The 23,215-nt window shown below is 56.1% G+C and overlaps 7 protein-coding genes across 7 annotated transcripts; 4 read left to right on the forward strand and 3 right to left on the reverse strand.

Annotated features, from left to right (window-relative positions):
• Positions 1-943: 943 nt before the first annotated feature.
• On the forward strand, positions 944-2,711 carry CGGC5_v007634 (uncharacterized protein; the record flags this gene model as incomplete). Its single annotated transcript, XM_032034340.1, has 2 exons — positions 944-1,908; positions 1,958-2,711. 2 exons carry the CDS (start codon positions 944-946, stop codon positions 2,709-2,711), a joined length of 1,719 nt encoding a protein of 572 aa, XP_031886662.1.
• An 870-nt stretch (positions 2,712-3,581) lies between these two features.
• On the forward strand, positions 3,582-4,299 carry DYR (Dihydrofolate reductase; the record flags this gene model as incomplete). Its single annotated transcript, XM_032034341.1, has 2 exons — positions 3,582-3,716; positions 3,802-4,299. 2 exons carry the CDS (start codon positions 3,582-3,584, stop codon positions 4,297-4,299), a joined length of 633 nt encoding a protein of 210 aa, XP_031886663.1.
• Positions 4,300-4,488: 189 nt separating this feature from the next.
• On the reverse strand, positions 4,489-5,589 carry cbp3 (CBP3-like protein; the record flags this gene model as incomplete). The annotated part of the gene is made up of 2 exons (XM_066151883.1): positions 4,489-5,102; positions 5,166-5,589. The coding sequence occupies 2 exons, from the start codon at positions 5,587-5,589 to the stop codon at positions 4,489-4,491; spliced, it is 1,038 nt and encodes a 345-aa protein (XP_066008606.1).
• A 702-nt stretch (positions 5,590-6,291) lies between these two features.
• On the reverse strand, positions 6,292-7,729 carry CGGC5_v007637 (3-oxoacyl-[acyl-carrier-protein] synthase; the record flags this gene model as incomplete). The annotated part of the gene is made up of 3 exons (XM_032034343.1): positions 6,292-6,453; positions 6,543-7,265; positions 7,325-7,729. 3 exons carry the CDS (start codon positions 7,727-7,729, stop codon positions 6,292-6,294), a joined length of 1,290 nt encoding a protein of 429 aa, XP_031886661.1.
• A 1,932-nt stretch (positions 7,730-9,661) lies between these two features.
• isp4-6 (Sexual differentiation process protein isp4) lies at positions 9,662-12,348 on the forward strand (the record flags this gene model as incomplete). The annotated part of the gene is made up of 5 exons (XM_032034345.1): positions 9,662-9,863; positions 9,933-10,499; positions 10,553-11,307; positions 11,360-11,565; positions 11,619-12,348. 5 exons carry the CDS (start codon positions 9,662-9,664, stop codon positions 12,346-12,348), a joined length of 2,460 nt encoding a protein of 819 aa, XP_031886659.1.
• A 3,719-nt stretch (positions 12,349-16,067) lies between these two features.
• On the forward strand, positions 16,068-17,071 carry HQD2-2 (Catechol 1,2-dioxygenase; the record flags this gene model as incomplete). The annotated part of the gene is made up of 2 exons (XM_032034346.1): positions 16,068-16,277; positions 16,361-17,071. 2 exons carry the CDS (start codon positions 16,068-16,070, stop codon positions 17,069-17,071), a joined length of 921 nt encoding a protein of 306 aa, XP_031886656.1.
• A 480-nt stretch (positions 17,072-17,551) lies between these two features.
• CGGC5_v007640 (putative transcriptional regulatory protein) lies at positions 17,552-21,231 on the reverse strand (the record flags this gene model as incomplete). Its single annotated transcript, XM_032034347.1, has 6 exons — positions 17,552-18,347; positions 18,407-19,088; positions 19,150-19,501; positions 19,550-19,758; positions 19,812-20,223; positions 21,151-21,231. 6 exons carry the CDS (start codon positions 21,229-21,231, stop codon positions 17,552-17,554), a joined length of 2,532 nt encoding a protein of 843 aa, XP_031886657.1.
• Positions 21,232-23,215: the final 1,984 nt, after the last annotated feature.

Raw genomic sequence — 23,215 nt, forward strand, 5'->3', positions numbered from 1 at the left:
ACAGAGGCAGAGACAGAGACGCCAGCAAACAGAAATTGTTAACGTGACGACCAAGGCGCAAGGCACGTCCAACGCAGGCCCCGGACTGGCACGGATAACGTGCTAAAGCCACGCTTAATTGGTACCTTACTCTCCAGCACGAATGCGTGCAAATCAGAAGTAGCTGCTATCAATTATCGGCGCTGCCTCCTTCCCTGCATCACGGGCAGTTCTTACAGGCACGGAACCCCGCGATGGACAGGGCCAGGGGCTTACTTTAGCGGGTGCATCAGGGCGATCCCACCACTGACACTGTTCGTTTGCTTGCCTCCCTCCTGCTGGATTGGACTTTCGAGTAGCCGTCCAACTTCAACCATCGACCAACCAACTTCCGCCTTTTACTGCCCTGCTGACGACACGGCGAGCTGCTGCGACGGCCACTCGCGCCAGCATCCTCTGGTTCTCTCGAAAATATCGCTTCGATACCTCTTAGAGCATTTCGAACCCATCAGCATCTCGTTCCTCGTTTGCGACGATTAATGGTAGCCTTCACCGATCGGCCCCCCGCCTGCAAACGCCTCGTGTGTGAGTGCAAACCCCCCCAGTGGAGGAGGTTCCGCCCTCGTCTTCGAGCCCTATCTTCGGCAGCCTGCAGACTCGAACTGCCGACTCCTCTTCTGCACAGCTTCCAATGTGTTCGCCTGGTCACCTAATCAGTTCTTCAGGTGCATGCATTCTTTGACCGGTTTCCTGCAGCTTGATGTGCAGTTGACCACGACCTCAGCACCGTCAGCTTCCCCCGAAGCCACCGCCCGTCGAACCCACATTTCTTACGTCGATTCGGAACCGCCAACCCTCCTGCGACCTCTGGCCACCTGACACTGAGGACCGACGAGCTTTGCGAGCCGCTCCTGTCTTCTGGTGTCTGCGTCGCTGGACCCTCAAAATCGTCCTCTGACGAAGCATGTCGTCACAGCGGCCAGACCCGAGTCAGAACCCTCAACGGCGAGATCAAGACTTTCCGCCCCTACCGCCATATCGCAGACTCCCCCCGCTACCGCCCTTGCCTTCGAACCGCGGCCCTCGTCCCCCGCTTCCCCCTCGGCACCGTCTGTGGGGAGCTGAACTTTACGCATCCCACGGAGATCAGGAAGATCCGTACGACACAGACGACACGGGAGACATCGTCCGAGCCGCACGACGACAGATGGCAGACAGGCACTTCCAGGCGGAATACGACGAACTTCTGGGGAACTTCGTGGGCAACACCCTGAGTGATCTGACTGCTTTCATTTCATCGGCGTCAGATCCTGTCTTGGAGCGCTCACGGAATCGTAATCAAGCGACTGGCTTGTTGGAGACCCTACAGAACGACCAAAGACCAGAGGACGACTCCTGGCGCCCGGCCACACAACTGCCCCCAGTTTTTGGCTACCGAACTATCCGATCCTTGAACGGCCGACAGCGACACGACGTCGGCGCTGAAGACGATTTGGAGGCGGTTAGAGCATTGTGGAACCAGAGGGCTCAGTACAGCTCATCACCCTTTTCTCCGCCCAGGATGCCTCCAAATCTATCCCCACCAAATCTGTCACCACTTCCGCAGTCGGAGGAGTACCCCGAGGAGAACCGACGTGTAAAGAGGAGGAAGCTGGATTCTGAAAGAGCCTCGCAGAGTTTCAAAGGTTTTCGATATGGAAGATATGGTCAGGTCGAGCCAGGCCAGCTGAAGATGGAAATCCTGAGCTGCGACGGAGGACTATTCGAAAACGGGTCTTCATATGCTTACGACAACATACTAAGAGACGACAAGACCGTCTATTGCACGCAGTCTAATCGTTGCAATATCATACTGAAGCACCAGGGTGCGACGCCGTTCAGTTTGAAAGAGCTCGTGATCAAGGCTCCAGCTTTGAATTACTCCTCGCCGTAAGTCGGCCTTGCGCAGAGCCACAGATTGTGACTGACGCTTTCGTAGTGTACGAGAGGGCATGGTATTCGTATCCATGCACCAGGATGAGGTCTTGACGCGAACGGCACAATATGAGATTCAATATGCTTCATTGAGATCAGGCCGATCATCGTCCACAAGACCGCTGGCCCCAATCATCTCTATTCGGCACCATGAGGACGGAACTACCGTGACCAGGACACACACTCGACAGAGACGGATGTACAGTATGGACGGGGAAGATGACGAAAACGAGCAGCGGACGGCACAAATACCCGCAGAGTTCACAAGTCAGCTGCCACCTTTCAACATCACAACCGAGTGCAGCTACGAGGAGACGGATGACGAAGATACACCAAGAATCTCGGTCAATAGGCGAGCACCGAATAGAATCGGATCGCTGCCGTTCGAAAGCGATAGTAGCGATGATGGGAACCCGTTCGCGTCGGACAGGTATGATTTTGAAGATTATTCTTTCAACAACAGACGCCGAGACCTGTCGGATATGTCTCTGGCAGAGGCTGTTGAGGCCACTCAGATGGCAACCCAAGAAGCTGTCCGAGCTGTGGGCGGTGAATTAATGGCGCCGCACGCCAAGTTCTTCATCGAGAAGGACAAGAGCAAGTGTACCATACGGTTTGACCCCCCAGTCTCGGGGCGGTTCATTCTCCTCAAGATGTGGAGCAGCAGCCGTGCATCTGGAAGCAACATTGATATACAAGCGGTTCTCGCAAAGGGCTTCGCGGGGCCTCGGTATTTCCCTTCGGTGGAACTGCGATGAGATCGGGTAGAGGATGAACACGACCTGAATTTCCTAATATTAGTAAGGTGGCTTCATAACTCATGACGGGACGTCGAATGGAGTTCTTGGCAGTGGCGCAAACTGGAATCGTGATGAGAAATCACATTATTATATATATACCATATAAATTTATTCGAGGCTTCATCACCTGAGCGTGGGATTCGGGGTGATATATGACCCTGTTCAGACTGACATGGCTAAAGACGGCGGGGGCGATGGCTCTCATCTCAGGCGACAGCCTATATGTTCTTGCTTCTGCTGCTTTGTTGTCAACCGGCGAGAAGAGCAAAATGGCCCAGCGGTCAGGTCAGCGCAATCGCAGCGCCCTGGTGTCCATATCTGATCGGTGGGGTTTAAGGGTTCAAATGAATTCTTTTGACATGTTGAACTTTTTTCCCCCTTTCTTTCTTTTCTTTCTGAGGCGAGTCCCCCAATTTCTTCCATCGCTCAGCGACGATGAATCTGAACTTGAAAAAGTCTCCAGAAAATATCACGAATAGATGCTACACTTGTTTCCCAGGTACTGATAACTGATCAAATTTGTTGTCTTGACCGTTGTCGTCGCGGTTTGTCTCGGAGGTGTAGTCTGATTCGATGGTTCGTTGGGGGGGACCAAACCCACCAATCGCCCGCCTTGTGCAAGCCATTTTCGTCCTCACCTCGTCCCGCAAAACCTAGAATGAACCGCAATTCGTCGTTCATACTGCTTTGTCAGTGAACATTCAGTACAAGCAAGCCAGCCCAATAACCCAACACCTAGCTATTTAGCAACTGTCTTAAAACTGAGTTTGACCAAACCTGCCGTTTGGAAAGCGGAGCATAGCGCAAAAACACACAACGTCATCAAAAATGAGCCACGAACTCACACTCATCGTCGCGGCGACGCGCAACATGGGCATCGGAGCCAAGGGGGGCCTCCCCTGGACGGGTTTGAAAAAGGAGATGGCCTACTTTGCGCGCGTGACCAAGAGGCTTCCAGCTCAGGTAACCTTCTTCCGCCCTCATTCCTCACTCAACCGACGGCAACGCAACACACCACAAATGCACCCAGACTAACACACATCACCAGGCCCCCTCCGGCGCAAAGAATGCAGTGATCATGGGCCGTAAAACATGGGACAGCATCCCCCCGCGCTTCCGCCCTCTCAAGGGCCGCCTCAACATTGTCATCTCCCGCTCCCACCCTCCCTTCGACTCCTCCGCCGCGACCCCGGCGGACTACGACAAGGAGCCCGTCAAGGTCGGCTCGCTCGAGCAGGCCCTCGCCTTCGTGCGCAGCCGGCCCGGTGAAGAGGTCAGCAGCAAGGTCTTCGTCATCGGCGGCGCGCAGATCTACGGCGCCGCGCTGGAGCTGCCCGAGGCGAAGCGGGTGCTTCTAACGAGGGTGCTGGGCGACTTTGAGTGCGATGCGTTCTTCCCGCTTAAGCTTGGCGGCGAGGACGCGGCGGAGGGGTGGAAGAGGAGGGAGAAGCGGGAGCTGGACGGGTGGGTTGGCGAGGAGGTTGAGGGGGGCGAGATTGAGGAGAACGGCACGCGGTATGAGTTCCAGATGTGGGAGAAGGCATAAGATGGGTGTTTTTTCATTCCTTGTTGGGTCTCCAATGGAGACTTGGGGTTCGTGGACATGTCTACTTTTTCCGACCCTCATGAGCCGTAAGCATCATCATTCATGGTGACGCCTCTAGTATGCCGGTGATTGTACAGAATTACAAGCGTATTGCCATGATGGTACACAAAAGAAGCGCATTCCAGCTCTTTACAAAACCTTGGCAGCAGCCTCCTTTAATGACTCAACCTCCTCGTACACGGCGCCCTGCCTCTCCGCAACCGGCTCAGGCGGCGGCAGCCCCTCCCCCTTCGCGCCCAGCGTCCCAAACTCCCCCTGCAGCTCCGGCGCAAACGCGTCCACGAGCTTGAACATGTCCTTCAGGTCCCGTCTGAACACCGTCCGCGGGTCCACGAGCAGGTCCTCCACGGCGCCAGCCTCGAGGTCGCGCAGGCTGGCGCGAATCCACGCGACGACGGCGGCGACCTGGCGCATGTCGGCGTCCTCGCGGGACTTGAATAGGTTGCGCCAGACGGCGGCGCCGAGGACGCGGTCGTCCTTGACGATGCCCTCGTCGTAGGCGGCGATGAGGCCGCGCCACTGCACGAATATCTCCTTGAGGTAGCGCTGGCGCAGCGCGGACGACGTCATGCCGTGGTTAAGGTGCATCATGCGCTCGCAGTCGAAGAAGAACTGGTCGATGAACTGGTGCTGCAGGGCTTGGGCTGCGTCGCGGTCGAGGCAGCGGAGGCGGGCTAGGACGATGTACATGTGCAGCATCGTGGTCTGGGACCAGGAGGAGAATGAAGGCTGGAGGTCGAGGGCTGTTTTTGGCGGGCAATCATGTTAGCATCTTGGGATATCTTATGGCGGGGTATTATGCCTACCTTCGAGCCAGGGACCCTGAGCCTCGCCGACTTCCTCGCCGTCCTCCGTCATCCTCACCGTCTCGTTGTGGCGGTCTTGCTCGGAAATCTTGTACAGGGCAGGCTTGGCGCAGGCACCGTACAACGCCTCGAGACGGTTCGTCGTCAGCGAAGCCGCCATCGTCTTGGGTGCCGCGGCGAGCATACCCGCGCGGATCGCCTGCTTGAAGCTTGCGCCTTTAACATCTTTCCTGGGCACAGATTGGCTAAAATATCTCGCTCCGCTCGCCGCTGTCGGTCTCGTAGTTTGGGTTGCCGGGGCAGAAGAGGCTATCGCACGGCGGGCGAGGGCGTTCTGGGTCGAAGATGCACTTGAAAGTTCTGCGGTAGCTCGAAGACTCCGGGCTAGCAGCCGGGCTTGGTAGCGGCAGCTCTGGCAGGCCATGTTGAGAGGTTGTTCGGATTGAATTTCGGCTGCGCATGAGCTTCGATGTTGCAGGGGAGGGTATCGACGAATTGGGGCGGGCCTTTTTCTTGGGTCAGCTCGGGCCCGGCTTCGCGAGGCTCAAAGTCTGAACGTCATCCAAAAAATTCATGAACACATCGAATTGGAAATTTCGAGCTAGCGCGCATGTGCCAGATCGGCGGAACTTCGGGTCATCCACCTTTGCACGGTGTGATGTCTACTTCGCACGGTGGCTATAAGGTATCTCGATATCGTTAACTATCCTTATTACACCTTTTATTAGGGAAGTCTCGTCCTTGCATAAACACTGGCAGAGTTCTATTGGCGACCAGGAATAGCCAAGTCGACTGGTCGCGTGTTCAGACCAGAAACTTCAAATTCTGGAGACGGACTCCCAAATTTGACAATTGACCGGCGGGTATCTCCAGCCTCAAGCTTCCCGTCTTGAGGTGAGTTCGACAATTATAGTTGGCGCCATTCGCGCCTTCAATTGCGGTTATCGGCAATTCTATCTCATACACGTGGTGTATCCAAGTTGCACAGAGGTGATGACGACGACAAGCTTCGGCCCATCTCGTATATGTCTATTCGCAAAGTCTGAGCCAGACTGATGAGATGCTGCGACGAGACGGGTGTCTTCGTCGCAACATGCTTCGTTCTTTCCCGGTCGACGAACCGTCCTTATCGGACTTTGGAAAAAACCAACGAGGCATTCGTGCCGCCGAAGCCAAAGCTATTGGACATGGCAACGTTAACCTGTTTCGCTTGTGCTTTGAGGGGTACCAGATTCATGGATCCCCCGACATCTGGGTTTTCGAGATTCAGAGTAGGCGGCACAACATCCTTTGATAGAGTCAATGGTGTTCATTGGGCCAAAGTCTGGGGAAGATAAGGTTTCGGATTCAGTAGAAATAGCCGCGCCCTATACTCACCTCAGCCACCGATAGCACGGCAAACATGGCTTCGATCGCGCCAGCCGCCCCCAGTAGATGCCCAACTGCGCCCTTGGTGCTGCTCACGGTTATCTGCGACTCGTCCGCGTGGCCTTCCTCACCCGTCATGATGCTTCGAATTGCGGAAGCTTCTGCGACATCACCCACCTGTGTCGCCGTAGCATGGGCATTAACGTAGCTCACATCGGCCGGTGGGATGCCCGCGTTCTTCAGGGCAGCCTTCATGGCGCGGAAAGCACCGTGGCCGTCGTCTCGCGGAGCCGTCATGTGGTTTGCGTCGCCGCTGCAGCCGTAGCCCCTGACCTCCGCGTAGATGTGCGCACCCCGGGCCCTGGCGTGCTCGAGTTCCTCCAGGACCAGGACTGCCGCACCCTCCGAGACGACGAAACCATTGCGGTCGCGGTCGAAGGGACGACAGCTGGCGTGGGGGTTGTGGTTGTAGGCCGTGGAGAGGGACCTTGCCCTCCCGAAACCTGCAAATGTCAAGGGATGGATGCAGGACTCTGTTCCGCCAGCAACCATGACGTCGGCATCGCCAAAAGCAATGAATCGCATCGCGTCGCCTATGGAATGCGCGCCGGTTGTGCAGGCGGTTGTAACGGCATGGTTAGGGCCTTGCAGGCCGTATTTCATGGAGACATGGCCAGCGGCCAGGTTGATGAGAATTTTGGGGACGAACAGCGGCGAAACCTTCTTGTAGCCCTATCCGAACAGACTTTAGCTTGGCTTCGCTCGTCGATCACTGCGGCTCAAATCCTCACTTGTTGGTTGAATGCCAAGCTCGTCTCGTAAATCTCTTCCAGATTGCCGATACCACTGCCCAGACAAACTCCCGTTGCTTCCAGGTCGTCTTGGCTTTCAGGCTTCCATGCGGCATCCTTCATGGCCATGTCCGCACAGGCCACGGCATATTGGGCAAACTTGGACATGCGACGTTGTTCCGTGGCGTTGAGCCAGTCGGACGGTCGCCACTGTTCAGGACCTGTGCCATGGCTGGGGACTACACCAGCAATAGTGCTTGTCAGATCCTTCCAATGCTTCTGTGGCTCGAAGTTGGCGACGCTGGTGATGGCGGACTCTCCAGCCAGCAGCCGGTTCCATGTATTGCGCACGCCGACACCGAAGGGCGAGATGGCGCCGAGCCCTGTCACGACAACTCGTCGCATGATCCGGCCATGTCCAGGGTGACGGCGATCTGTGGTGTGTGGTTACTTTTGCCTTGTAAACGCACCGGAATATAAACTGCGTGAAGATAAACGGCAAGGAAGGGCAAAAGGCGGGGGAAAATGGGGCGTTGCCGTGATTCGCCCGATAAGAATTGAGAGAGAAGACGAGGGTCTGAGAAGAGCACGGCCAGGTATGAAGTGCAGTGTCAAGTGTCAGGCCAAGCCGGGTGTGGCTAAGGAGTCGAGGATTGAAGTCGGAACAATGTTAGAGACTGCGCTGCAGACTTGCAGTAGAAGCCGCGGTCGGGTCGCTTCTGCTGCGCCGCACAGATGCAAGTTTTAGCGCGTTCTTAACAGAGAGACAGCTCGGATCAGGTACGTACCGCTTGAGGCTGCAGGGGGAGAGAAATGCAAACACACTGTGCTACCAGGGGCCGTCATAGCGACGACCACGCGACATCTGGAGGCAGTAGGGCATGTTAGGGCGCCATTTCATGGTGCTGTCACAGTGTCGAGATCTGACGGCCGTCGCCGAGAGCAGATTGCAGCGGGAAGCGGGGGACACTAATGTGGTCGCTGCAATTGGGTCAGGTCCCCCATTGGCGGCGGGCAGCTCCAGAGACCTGGTTCCAGCCAACGGGGTCTCTGCGCCGCAAACGCAACGCAACGCTGCGCAACGACATACGTTGCGACTGCGACTCGACTGCACATGCTGCTGTCGCTCACTCACTCACTCACCTCTCACTCTCACCTCCATCCAACGTACCCCCACGACCCGCGAAACCTTCACCTCTCTGCTGCGTCTGCGCTTTGCATTCACTCACCACCACCCCAACACCACGTCGATTGCGACTGAAGGGGTGACATCCTTATCCAACCCTTTGGATCCCTCTTCCATGCGCGCTTCAGGGGCCGCCCAATCCAATACGCGAGAAAGAACGAACTCCCCGGCGGACGACATCTCAACTTGCCATTGAGCCACGTTTCAGACAAGACCGTCTTCCTTGCATTCCAAATCGCCATCACCACCGCCCAGGCTAAACCAGCCGAGAGAAACAATACCACTGCCGCCAGGAACAGAGGCAACACCCCAATCTTGGCTTTGCTGTCTGGCAGGGTCTCCCATCGCACTTCGGTCGACGCGGCACCCAAACACGACCTTCTTTCATCCCCGCAACTTGCGGCTCTCACCTCTCGGCCCTCAACTCGCCACACCCACACGCATCTGTGCTGAGTTGTGCCGCAGCTTGGTTTCAGCGTCGCATTTGTTTCCCTTCTTATCGATTGGCCTCTGTCGTCCTATGAGCCTGTACATCGCCTTAGTCCAACCTTCTCGCTCGAGCATTGATACCAGTCGGGACATACGCCTTCCTTGAGACTAGCCCATTTCATGCCTTCGCACACCATCGTCCTCGACATCTGTGGCCATCCGATCATCGCCCATCCCACATCTCATACCCTCGACGTTGCCTCCCTCCAGCCATCCTCCTCGCCTGCCTTCAGTCTGATCCCGGTTCGCTGATCGCCCCTACTTCTCCTCTGCCGAGCATCACCCTGTCTCCCCCAGAACACGGGGCCAGTCATCTACTCATCGACCCTGCGGCCCTGCAGGTTGATTCACCTCGAGTTCCGCGTCCAATCACGCCACCGCTGGCCTTGAGAAATTCATCAGAGAGGCTTATCGGGTACATCCAAAAGGTTCCCATTAGCGTTTGCTTCATGTTCGTCTGGGATCGGCGCTCGTAGCTCAGCGGGTTCCCCTCGACCCGTCTCTCTCTCCCAACGCACAGCACATCCGCCTGTGCCGTAGTAGACATTTTAGACTCTCCCCTATATAGAAACCCACTGCCTTCTTCCTACTTTGGACGTTTTAGCCCTCGCGTCGATGATTGTGCTCCCTCGCTGTCAATCCAGTCTGGGAATACCTTCAACATGGCCGAACCATCACATGCACAGTCGTCTGGCACGGCTTCCGCACCCATGATGGTAGATCACGATCGCGGGTACGACGACAAACAGGAAGGGGTTGAAGTCAGTGGGCGCGAGATCAACCCTGCCTCCGACTCGATCACGTCGAGATATCAAGAACGGCCTGATCCGGTCGAGGACTTGAAGGAGCGCCTCTCGCAATGGGGTGAGTCTAGTGTCTATGCCGGCTACTCTGATGATGAAGAGCAAGGGTCCGAACATGAACTTCTCTTAGATCCCAATCTGCCCGAAGAATACGACTCGAGAGTCCAGAAGGCGGCGACCACGCCTACTGAAGAGGTTGACGATGAGTTGGCTATGAAGGCCGAGGAGGAGGAGGACTCACCGTATCCCGAAGTTCGCGCCGCCGTCCGCAACTACGACGAAGACGTACCATGCAATACGATCCGAGCATGGACTATCGGTTTGCTGCTGGTGACCGTCGGTGCCTCGATGAACACGCTGTTCTCATTACGCCAGCCGTCCATTGGTCTTGGACCTCTGATTGCCCAGATTATCGCCTGGCCCATGGGACATGGCTGGGCTAAGGTCATGCCCACGAAGCAGTTCAAGACGTTTGGTATCAAGTGGAGTTTGAACCCGGGACCATTCAATGTCAAGGAGCACTCTATCATCGTCGTCATGGCGGGTGTCTCCTTCTCTGTTGCGTATGCCACGGATATTATTTTGGCTCAGCTTGTGTTCTACAAGCAGGATTTCGGCATCCTCTTCCAGCTACTACTGACGATTTCGACACAATCACTCGGCTACGGAATAGCCGGCATTATGAGAAAGTTCCTCGGTGAGTTGGTACGTGAGCGGGGTGGTGTGTCAGTTTGCTAATGTCAAGATCAGTCTATCCGGCCGCCATGATTTGGCCCGGAAACTTAGTCTCCGTCACTCTGATGAACGCCATGTACGAGAAGAATGACCGCCCCGACCCGAGCTTCATCGGTGGCTCCATGCCGCGATACAAGTGGTTCTCGATCATCGTTTTGGCTTCGTTCTGCTACTACTGGATTCCGGGTTTCCTCGCGCAGTTCCTCAGCATCATGGCCTTCGCCACTTGGATTGCGCCGAACAACGTCATCGTCAACCAACTGTTTGGCGGCACAAGTGGCCTGTCGCTGCTGCCACTGACCCTCGACTGGACTCAGATCTCCGGTTTCGTCGGCTCCCCTCTTATCCCCCCATGGCACGCCATTGCCAACACCCTGATCGGTGTTGTAACCTTCTTCCTCATCGGCGCCTCAGCCTTCCACTACAGCGGTGTGTGGTACGCCCAATACCTGCCCATGAGTGACTCGGGCACCTATGACAACACCGGCAGCCCGTACAACACTAGCCGTATTTTGACCCCCCAGTTGACGCTGAACGAGGAGGCGTACAAGGCCTACTCGCCGCTGTTCATCAGCACGACTTTTGCCATTTCTTACGGCCTGTCATTTGCCGCCATCGCCTCCCTGATCGTTTACACTTACCTGCACAACGGAAAGCAGATTTGGGCTCAGTACCGCGGCAGCACCAAGGAGAAGCCCGATATCCACATGAAGCTCATGAAGAAGTACAAGGAGGCGCCTACGTGGTGGTACATGGGTCTCTTCGTGATCGTGAGTGCTCAAGCGCCGAAATCCTTCCGACGCTTACTGAACTGAACTCTAGATGCTTGGCGTCGGCTTCGTTGCTGTCCTCGCGTATCCGACCAACCTGAGCTGGTGGGCGTTCCTTCTGGCTGTTGTCATCTCCTTCAGCTTCTCCCTGCCCATCGGTATCATTCAGGCCATCACGAACAACCAGATCGGTCTGAACGTGCTCACGGAGTTCATCTACGGTTACATCCAGCCCGGACGACCTCTTGCCCTCATGATGTAAGCTCTTCATTTCCCTCTTACCCTTCGCGCCTCGCTGACACCCTCCACAGTTTCAAGACCTTTGGTTACATCACCATGTCCCAGGCCCTCAGCTTCGTCTCCGACCTCAAGTTCGGGCACTACATGAAGATCCCGCCCCGCACAATGTTCATGTGCCAGGTCGTCGCCACGACCTTCTCCTGCTTCATCCAGATCGCCGTCCTCAACGCCGCGCTCAAGAACATCCCCGACGTCTGCACCCCGCACCAGGAGAACAAGTTCTCCTGCCCCGGCGGCCGCGTCTTCTTCGCCGCCTCCGTCATCTGGGGTCTCATCGGCCCCGCGCGCATGTTCTCCCCCGGACAGGTGTACTCGGGCCTCTTCATCTTCTTCGGCGTCGGCGCCATCACCCCCGTCATCTTCTACTTCGCCGCCCTCAAGTGGCCCAAGAGCCCCATCAAGTACCTCATGGCCCCCGTCATCTTCGGCGGCGCCGGCGCCATCCCGCCCGCCACCCCGCTCAACTACCTCAGCTGGGGCATCGTCGGCTACATCTTCCAGCACTACATCCGCAAGAAGCACTTTGGCTGGTGGTCGCGCCTAAACTACCTCACCTCGTCCGGCTTGGATCTGGGTCTTGCACTGGCTACGCTGGTTATCTTCCTGGCCTTCACGCTCAACAAGATCGAGCCGCCCAAGTGGTGGGGCAACGACATCGTCACGTCAACAATGGATGCGCAGGGCACTGCGATCCAGATGACGCCGCCTCCGGGTCAGAAGTTTGGACCGACGCACTGGTAGAGAGAAAAGAGGTGTGTATGTGTATGTGTGTGCGGGTTTGCGACGGCGTTGGGTCTATGGGTGTCACACAAACTCATTTTGATATAGGGACAACAAGGGATTGGGTGAATCGGGAAAACCAAGGTTGGGATTATTAAGAGATGTTAGATGGCTGGTAACCACGATACTAAGCTGCTTCAATTATTGTGTATATTCTGTACTCAGCCGCGCTACGCCGACTTTTGTCTAATCTTACTCGTTGTTTCTGTACACGATCCACCACTTCAGTCACTTAAGATGTTGACTGTTCCATGTCTACCTTGTCATACATGACTGGAGGACATTTCCAAGAGACGAGCGAAATCACTAGATTACCAAAATATGGCGAGACGACCATCATATGGCGATCAACTGACAGAGCGTCAACAACAGCCTGGCTAAGCCTCGTAGTGGTCCCTGTCCACGGGTCGTATAGGAAGATCTCTTTACAGCGGTAAGTAGAGCCGCGCCGCAATTACGCAGTCACTCAAGCCCGCTGTGCCCCACGCGTGGTGTAAAATCGAACCACCACCCATCTCACAGGCATCGATAACAAAGACCGGAGATGCAGCTTCGGCATTCTCACACCGAGCCAGAACCCCATAGCAAAGCAACAAGAACTGTAGATCTTACAACACACGGATCCTTGGCTCTTGTTGGTTCAGGAACGCCACACAATGTTTGTGAAACCAAGCAGCGTAGTAACGGTACCCGAAACTAAGAGCGTCGCATCGGCGGTGGACTGTGCCTGTCTGCTGAGTGGAAACAGTCGAGTTTTGATGGGTGGGGCCCGCGCGCGGCGGTGGTGTTCAACTCCGTTAATCCGCTGTGGAGGCGCTAACGGTTCGGGGCAAACGGCCGGGGCCGTGGGGCACTGCAACGGGGCGAGCGGGCAGGTCCAGTCAAGACTCGAGACTCAAGCCACAGGGAAGAGGCGCTGGAGTGGCCCAGGCCCTCCCTCCTCTTAGTGTCCTTCATGCGTTGAAGTTTCGTTGGGGGCGAAAAACAAGTCCATACGTAAAATCGGCACTAGAACACAATGGAGCCTCCAAGTTTCGAACCATTGTTTCTTGTGCATGTTGTGGATGGACCAGATTCTCCGAGTCTTGCCAGCCACGGCCCGAATGCTGGAAGCCTCCCCCGCGGAAGGCTGGGAGGGGCGGAGTCGGCGGGAAGAAACACAGAGTCAGGACGATGTTGTCATTGTCTGTGCTTTCGTGTGAGGGCAGGTGTCATTGGGTTTGCCAAGGGCATCTCGATGATTTCTGTTGCCTCAATTTGACGACGAGTCAGGGTTTCTGAGTGGCGTTATGATATTGGGGCTTTTTTTTGGTTTTGTTTTTTTGAAAGGGTGTAGTCCAGATGGACAATTGCGAAATGCCGGCCGGAGGAGTGGGCACTCCATGATGGAGGTTCCATTCACTGTTGGTTCCCACAAGAGAGGGAGCCAAGAGGGGCCTTCTTGATGTGGGCGGCGAGGTTGACTGAGTGTAACGGGGCAGAGGGGGTCTCCAGTGTTCAGGTAGAGGCGGCACCGGCAAATGGGGCCTAGATTCTGTTGGTGGTGATGTTGCCCGATGTCGTACTGCCTGTCGCTCGTCAAATCAGAGGCCTGTAAGATGGAGATGTTGTCACTGCAAAATCGGCCGAACCTTCTGTCAGCTCGGGAATGTTAACGCCAGTCCCCATCTCCGGTGTCTATGCAGGGGCAAGTGGGATGGGATGGGATGGGATATGATCCAGAGAAGGCCCGGTCTGGGAGGATGCGTGGATGCAGACGAGGACGGGATGCAGACAACAATGAAACTTCCTGGACAACCTTGATTTGATTTGCACTTTCCCACTCTATTTGCATGCCCATTCCTCATCGCTAGTATTTGCTTATTCCCCGGCAGCCGCCAATCAGACTCTCTCGATTTCACCCTTTCAGAACCCATTCACGCGGGCAATGTTCCCTTTCCCCCTCCAACTCCACGCCGGTATGCACAAATCGTACGAAGAAATCAGCGACCAGGCTCATCTGGATCACGGATTCACCGTTGGGGCTAGTTCACCGCCACCAGAAGCCCTATATCCCAGCACACCGGCCGGCCTATCGGAATTTGATTTCGGCCGCAGGTGGCTTGACTGAACCCCGACCACTAGCTCCACGCCTAGAGCTGTCACCCTCGTGGAATGTCTCTACGACCTGGCCCTGCAGAAGGGCAGAGGCAAGGAGGCTAACGACGGTCATCCAAAACACAGTTGCACTCAAAGTGGCTGGAACGGCCAATGACCTGCATGAACAGCGGTCGATCTCAACCGCCCGCCGACTGACACCCATCGTGACGCACGAAATCCCATCATGCTTCCTTCTTCCTCGACACATCACTCCACAGACACTTGGCTTCCCCTAGATCCCCCGACATCGAAAGTCGTTGTTGCATTGCAGCTGCATTTGGCGCCCCTCCAATCCGCCGTGGCGGGGACGCCACTTCAACGTGCCACTCGCATGCCTCCTTGGCTTGGGCTTGAGTTAATCGCGACCTCCGAGTGCTTCCCAATCCTGAGAAGGCCTGGAGCTGCCTGCCGCTTCTGTTCTCGCCCAAACCACTTGGTCCTGGGCCAAAGCTCTGAGACATCCCACTGAGAATGGTTTGGGCTCTCGATAGACATCAAGTCCACCACGGAGAATCTTCCGCAACTAATTAGGTCCAGTGGATCACAATACATCAGCAAAGCAGAGACGATGGGTTCTCAGACGATGACTCCTGCAAGACTAATGCACCGCACAGACATGCTATCATCACGTTGCCTTCACTGACCCTAACCCAGCAAACCTCTGTGGTTCGAGCCACTTTTCGCCGGACGTTGGTGACCTCTCTGGAAGATGCCGTGAAGGAGTCTAGCCTTCGTATCTGGCCCGGCAAAATGCACAGATGACCACCTTCTCCGCCTGCTGACGGATTACCGACTCCATGGAACTTTGTCAGTGGCTTCTGCGCCGCTCGCAGGTCATGCAGCCCGCTCAGTTGGGAAGCTTGCGGCCATTGACACCCAACTAGCACCGGCACATCCGTTGAGGTATCATTGCGTCGCTTCTGCAAATTCTGCCTTTTCAAACTGGGGACAAAGCCTGTGACATGGCGATCCTGGCAACTCGGCTGGCTCAATGCTTGGCATCAGCCATTGAGTTTAGCTGAGAGAAAGAGCCCGCCCGCTTGGCACTTGGAGACAATCGCTACAGGCGCCATCCATCTTTCCTGAGGACCAGTCATGGAGAGGCAGTTCCCAATCCAATCCCTCCAGATCGGTCCCGAGGGGCCGTAGCTTCCGACCCAGCAACTGCCAGTGTGGCCTTCTGCGGCCAACTCGTCGTGGCGACGGAAGTTCTTCCCAAGCGATCTGCCTTCTTAGTGTTTTGCTTCTCAAATCAGCATCATGTCGACAAGCTGACGAGAAGACTAATTTCTCATCCTGCCTCCTCCAACAACGCCAAGTATCAATACATACGTATTCTTAATTCAAACCCTATTGAACTCACTTTATCACCTCCCGAATAGGATTCTCCTCCGCGAGGATACGAAGTCGCTTTAATCTACGCGTATTTAAAGTTTCAACTCATCCGACGAACGCTACCCACTCTGGAGCCGTCTGTCAAGCTATAACACCTAGACCCTTGAGACCCCTGAACCCAATTCTACTTGCGTATACGGCCGAAGATGGCGAGCCAAAACGCCCTCGAGAAAGAGTCGGCACCGGCCGGAAAGGCAGTCTATGACCCGGACTTCACTGCCCGTGTCATTGCCGCTACGGGGCCGAACTCCAATCCCCGTCTGGCCCAGATTATGCCGAGCCTGCTGCGACATCTCCATGACTTTGCAAGAGAAGTCGACTTGACAGTCGGTGAATGGATGGCTGGCGTGCAACTTGTTCGTCTGCCGTCTGCTTTGTTCTTGTCAACTCAACAGAAGAATGTTGAATGTTCGTCTACTAACATGTCGTCACCGTTTAGATCAACGAGGCAGGCCAAATGTCCAACGACGCCCGTAACGAGACCCAACTTGTCTGCGATATCCTCGGCCTCGAATCCCTCGTCGACGAAATAACCTCCACACAGCTCCAGCTCCAAACAACGTCCTCTCTCGCAGCAAACCCGACGTCATCCGCTATCCTAGGCCCCTTCTACCGTCATGACGCCCCTATCCTCCCCAACGGCAGCTCCATCGTCTCCTCCCTCGACTCTCCAGACTACCAAAAAGCCTCAACCCATCTATACGGCCGCGTCCTCGACCAGAGCGGCAGCCCGGTCCCCGGCGCCATCGTCGACCTCTGGCACACCGCCCCGAACGGCATGTACGAGCAACAGGACGCGGACCAGCCGGACATGGACCTCCGCGGCCGATTCAAGACCGACGAGGAGGGGAGATACTCGCTGTACTGCCTGCGGCCCGTGCCGTATCCCGTCCCCGACGACGGGCCCGGCGGCAAGATCCTGAAGCTGCTCGACAGACACCCCTACCGCCCCGCACACATACACTTTATCGTCTCGGCGGACGGGCACAGGCCGCTGACGACGCAGCTGTTCGACAGCGAGGACCAGTTCCTCGAGAACGATACGGTTTTCGCGGTCAAGAAGGATCTGGTGGTGGAGTACAAACCAAGCGAGTCGGATCCGAAGGCTGCCTGGGTTTTGGAGTACGACTTTGTCTTGCCGAGTGCGTGAAGCCTTCTCTCTATCGGATACATGGGGCAAATCACCTAGTCAGCAGACTAAACCGCTTTTACGAAGACATGAATAACAAAACGCACATCCAAACATAATGCACGCTGTACCGTCTGCTTTTGAATGTTTAATTCCTTTGAATTTGAATTTTTGTGGCTTTTTGGTATCCCATGCCCCGTATCTTGTTGCTTGGCATAATCCTTTCCACCCATTTTGTCTCACCGTAACTCCGTACCAATGATCATTACCTATGGAGCAAGCCCGGAGGTCTTCCAATACCGATACATGGTGTACATTAACACGACACAGCGGCTTCGCAAACCTCTTCTCCTCCCGCACAAGCTTGCCTGCCCTCATACAGTCAAACGCACGATCCACCAACACTGGGTATATCTATCTCGCCGCGCCAGCGCACTTTCCATTCTCCTCCAGTCGGCTTTTTTTTCATCTTCGTCTGCTCGATCCCTCGCCCAAATGGTACTACGAATGTTCCGCAAGGGTGTACATCGGCACGTTCAGAGGAGCCACATACCCCCCCGCACCAGCAGGAGCCCCCCCTCCTCCACCTGCGTTTCCATTAGGCCCGAAGTTTCCGAACCCCTGGAATCGCGGACCCGGGCCTTGCACGGGGAAACCTTGCCCGGGCACCGGCATCACCCCGCCCGTCTGCGGCGGCGCAGGTACATTTGGTCCCGCCGGCATGGGCCCGCCCGCAGGAGGACCCGGGGTGGCGCCGAAAGCCCACATCGAGTCAAAGGGAACCTCTTCGTCGCCCATGTCGGAATCTCCCATCCTCGCGCTCAGGTCGCCGCCCGAGTGCGACATGCCGGGCGTGCTACCCGCCGGGGAAACGCCGGCAGAAGGGCCGGCCGCGGCGGAGGAGAAGCTGTGCTCAGTCCTCATGGACAACGGCGGAGGCGCCATCGCCTTTACCGCGGACCCGGGCGGCGCGGAGGTGGCGGTTGTCGCAAAGGAGTTCTTGCGGGAGGGGGCGGTGCGTTTGAAGAGGCTGCCGATCGGGTCGTGGAGGGCCGTCGGGGACATTGTTTGCGGGATAGGCATGGCTGGCTGCTCGGGCTTCTCCGAGCGCAACTCGTAAATAACGTTGCGGAACGAGTTGAGAATGAAGAGAAGCCTATTGGCCTGCGGGTCGCTCGTCGCGCAGTAGTTCATGATGGAAATTGTGCTGGACATGGAGGTTCCGTAGGTCGGGTTCGGGTATATGGCGGAGAACTCGTTACTGAGGACGATAAGAGACGCGGCGAAGAGAAAGTACCTTGAAGTGGTGTAAGTGGCATGTCTTGAAAATATTTCTTTTTTCGGGGGAGAGCTTACAGGACAAACGGGTTGCGCTGCGGAAGATAGTTGCTGTCGAATGCCTTCTGCACCAGGGCGATTGTCTCATTGGCCGCGCTGAGGCAAGCCTCGCAGTATTTCGATGTGCGGTTGATCCAGCGAGGAACCGGCAGCGTAAACCCTTTGCGCTCATTGTGAACCTTGCTCAGGAGATAAATGAAGAACGGCCGTGTGAGGATGATGATGGTGTGGTAGTAGAAAAGGTTGACGTGAAGGGCGGCGATGGCCTGCGCTGGGTTGCTTGGATCGGCGGCCACCTGCCCCGACGACAGATCGTCGCTGAGTGATGCGTGCCAGGCTCCGCATTGCTCCCAAATCTCAGACGTCCTGCGAATTGACACGAGCCGGCGGGCGTAGATCTTTTTCAAGATCTGGCCAACAATTTGGCAACATTTTACAGCGGCGTCGAGCCCGTCGCTGGGGTTTTGGATCCGTACCAATTCACTGGCAGACTTCTTCTCAAATACAAGCAGAGCGTCGGCCGAGCATTCTTCCTCGTCAATCGCGACTGGACGGCCCAGCGAAGCGGCGAGGAAACGGTCGAGGATGAACAAGCTCCTCCAGAGGCTTCGGCGCAACCTGACGTCTTCGCTTTTGAAGATGAAATGGTTTTCATGGACTCTGTGCAAGCCGAGTGCGAAGCCAGAGCGAACTGCCATGCCTTTGGGACGGTGTTAGACATGGTGTGCAGGGGAGGGGCTGGGTTGAGAGCTAAGACTTACCGAAATAGGCATACGCCGCATTGCGCTTGGACACTGCCAGCATGTAGACAGCCATCAACAACAACGCTTGCACAGACCAGAAATCCGCATCTTCGAACCCAGAGATGGGGTCGCCGAGTGCTTTCGCACTCCTAAAGAAAGACTCAGCTCGATCAAACTGGGCCGTTCTGAGCTTCTTGAAGATGGCGTCCTCTTTGCTGTTAGGAAGCGGCGTCGCGAACACCATGCCGATGGCAAAGGTCAGGTACAACAGACATAGGAAGGATGACTGTGCCGTAAGAGGATCCGAGTAACACGCCTCCAGTGATCTTTCGAAAGTGGGCCTGTCGAAGACTTGAATCAAACCATACGTCTATGGAGGGTTAGCAGGTGTGTTGTACTAGGAATAGACTTTTTTTACGTTTGTAAAAAACGACTCAACCAAAGCATTGGCCGTATCCCTGTCAGGTAAGATATGCGGTGTCTGTATGTTAGCCGGCATCGCTATCGTGGCCTCCATGATCTTGTGGCGGCTTGGGTCTTGCGTGAACTCGCTAGGACCAGCGCTGGCTTCAACAATCATACGAATGAGTTGAAGGTAAGCCAACGACGCGGAGTCGCCAACGTAGACTATCAGTTTTGTTAGTTTTGCCTTGGTCGCATATCTACGGGGTCAGTCGTACGTAGTCTACCTGTCGGATCTTGAAGCATCCTGACAGATTGCATGAGTGCCGTCTCTTCGTCGGGGCCTGAAGCTGTGCTATGCCGAGAGCGAATGTCGAAATCCCGATCTCCCCCTGCCGGTTCATGGTCTTGCTCGATGGAGGGTTTTATGTCGAAGCCAACATGCGGCTTGTCCTCATTGGGCAGCGGTTTCGTCTCCCACGGCGTGGCGATCGCTGCGGGACTTTCTGATGCGAATGCAGCATCTTGGACAACTGGCTTGCTTGTGGGGAGCTCTTCAATATTGCGACGTTTCGAAGGCGAAGCTAATTGGTCCGGGGTAGTCTGGTCGGACGTGTGGTTTGGATTTTGTGTGTATGTACACATCAAATTCCTTTTAGTACACGTCGCACATGGTTTAGAACCGTTGCACTTTTGAGATATTGGTCAGTCATTGAAGCAGGCTGGGTACAAAGTGCGCCATCCAAACCAGGGCAGATGAAGAATGTGACGGGCTCGAAATTGCCGACCCCTGGAGTCAGTCAGCCCCTAGAGAGCGGTGGACGCGAGACCGGCAACATGGAAACCCGCCCGGAAATCGATACTAGGGCTTCTCCATGGGATGAACCAATGACCCCGGTGAAGTCTGCGACCAGATCGTCGGGTTGGCGGCCGAGGTCAGGTCCCAGTCGGGGAATATCCCGGCCAGCTTGACCGGAGAGTTCCCCGTTTAAGGATCCAGCGATATTGCAAGTAATGCCGCGCAGGAAACACCTCCCAAACACATTTCTGGGAGACGCATCTCTGCCCACCATCCACTTGAGATGGTCCAATCTAGTTGTCAACGTAACATTGATCATCAGGGTGGTAGACTGGGATACATAGACAAGTGCGGTGAAACTGGGTTTGGGTATTGATCGAATTGTGAGACCCCGGGCATCTCAACCTTGATCGGAGGATTTGACGCTATTTCGGGGCGGAGGGTACCCGGGCTTGAGTGATATCCGGTACCCAAACTAGGCGACGGGTGATGTGCGGACGGATTCCCATTATCGGGAGCTGATATGTGACCGATTTGGAGTCTTGAAGCAACTAGCCCAAGGCCGGGGCGAGGGGATGGTGGGGATCGGAGGGGATGGTATGCAACGCCATCATCAACAACAACCACACTGTGTGGTTATGGCGACAATACGTTTTAGATGACAAGGGGGATGGATAGAAAAGGCGGTAAAGGCAAGGCAGGTAGAGAGAGCTAGGCAAGGGGAGAGGATCGTGACAACAGACGAGACCAATTGGATTCCGGCTGAAGTTGATGGTGGCAGACAGGGACGTGGTGTGGAAAACAAAAGTAGGGCTCACCTTCTGCTTCCGGCGCTTACAAGTGTCACAGGCCTGGGCGGTCCGTTGGCGCTTGTCTTCGGGGACCTTTGGACGGGTCATTGTCGAGATCGATGCATCAGCCGAACTTCCATGGACCGACCCTTCTTAGCAATACCCGTTATCCGATGATGCGCGTGATGGTGGGCGGTGGAGTTGGTTTTGGACGAGCAACGGCCGCAGTAAGGCAAGGCGAGTGAGAATGAGTAGGGTAGGGTGACGGGATGTACCAGACCAGTGAGTAGCCCAATGTGTCGAAAGGCGGAAAGAGGCGCCGGGGATTCACAGAACCAAGCTTCCTGCACGGCACGAACTGTGTCGGAGGGTGGACTGCTAGGAAACGGATAGCAGGCACCAGGTAGGCATGCTTTCCTTCACCCCTTCGCTGCAGCAAGCGAGGAGCCGGAGCCGCGAGGGAGGATCGCGGTTGCGGGTTAGAAGAAACGGGCCGCCGTTGAGGGTTGCGATAATAGAACCTTGGACGGAAAGGCGCAAGGCGGCTCAGTTCCAACAAACAAGGCCTGTCCCAAATTCCAAGGCGGAAATCAAACTAGTAAGGATCGGTTCTCTGGGCAAGCTTTTTTGACATGTTCCGACGAGGACGGGACAGGCAAGCAAGCAAACAAGCGTCTGGTCTGGTGATGGGCGGCTGCTCGACGAGGATAGCTGCAAGTGGGGACCTTGAGCGTCGGGTATGGGGTTGGTTACTTTAAAGAGCAACAACACCATACACAATAGAGATGAGATGTGACGTGGGGAGTAGTAGATCTAAGCTTGTGCTTTTGCCTCGCAGCACTGCGGGCGACTGAGAAAGGGATGGGGGCCGCCGTTGCGGCAGCGGATGTCGGCGAAGGCGGGGAACGGGACTCAATGAGAGAGACAAGTAGGGACAGGACGGCGGCGACTGGCGAGGATGAGGAGAGGACAGAGAGAAGAGAGCGGCGAGCCTGGCCGAGTGAGGGAGGGAACGTCGAGACTTTGATCGGATATGGGACTGGCGGCCAGGCCGGGCCAGGCCAGGCACCTCCGATTTGGGCCAACAGAAGACCACCTGCGCCTAACGGGAGCCCGTTCACACATCACTCAAGTCAGGTCAGGTCACTTGTCAGGGACGGGGGGGGGATTGGGATGGAGGAGGATTGGAGCCCTCGCCCGCCCGCCTGCTGCCCGCTCACCCGCTCACCCGCTCGCTCGCTCTCAGCGAGTACGCAGGCAGGGTGGTCGCCCGAGTCGAGTAGAGTCGGCCGGCGGGCTGTCCCTGAGTCTTGTCCTCGCGCGACAAAAGATGCACAGCGGGGGCCAAGAGAGGGTCGGGGATTCAGACGAGGACAGGGGGGTGTGGCCGAGAGGAGAGTCGGTAGGGCAGGGGCCTTGACTTTGATGGGCGCCCCCCGTTGTCTGGATCTGGGATGGATCAAGTTGGGTTTGGGGAATTCTTGAGGGGCTCAAGTTCTAGGGGGCGTGTGGGTGGTAACTCGGGTGAACCAAGACTACTGCAACAGGAGCATCGCTGGTCTGGAGGGAAGAGTGCCAGGCGAGACGAGGCGAGGCCCTTACTTTTCGTTCCAACAGACAACATGCAGAGCGGTTTTTTTTCCCCCCCTCTTACTTCCCGCCATCAACATGACAGAATGAAACAGGCCGAGGAGATGAAGATACCCCGAAGATACGCCCGTATGCACGGCATGGGGGCCCAAAAGAACGGCGGCGACGGCGCTACTGGTTCCTCTGCGCGTATGGACATGAAGAGTGTCATCTCTTAGTACATACATGCTGCCCTGCGTACGGCAACGCATGACATGACCCTCTGTCTGTTCGCCGCTCAACACCTTGACATCCTGCTTCAATGTCTCTTGTGTGTGGAGTAGTAATAAGCGAGCGGGAGCTCCTCAGTGGAGGCAATCCTCCGTCAACGTCAGCGCAATTGCGACTTCAACTGAGCAAAGGTCGGCGTCGGCGCTTCTGGTTACCGATGGTGTGCTTCATGGGGTGGTTTTGAGGTGGGCATTGCTGCTGCCGCGCTGATGAGATGATGAGAAATTCCCGC

Source organism: Colletotrichum fructicola, assembly GCF_000319635.2.
Source record: "Colletotrichum fructicola Nara gc5 chromosome Unknown KSG_Nara_v1_contig04, whole genome shotgun sequence".
Lineage (NCBI taxonomy): Eukaryota > Fungi > Ascomycota > Sordariomycetes > Glomerellales > Glomerellaceae > Colletotrichum > Colletotrichum fructicola.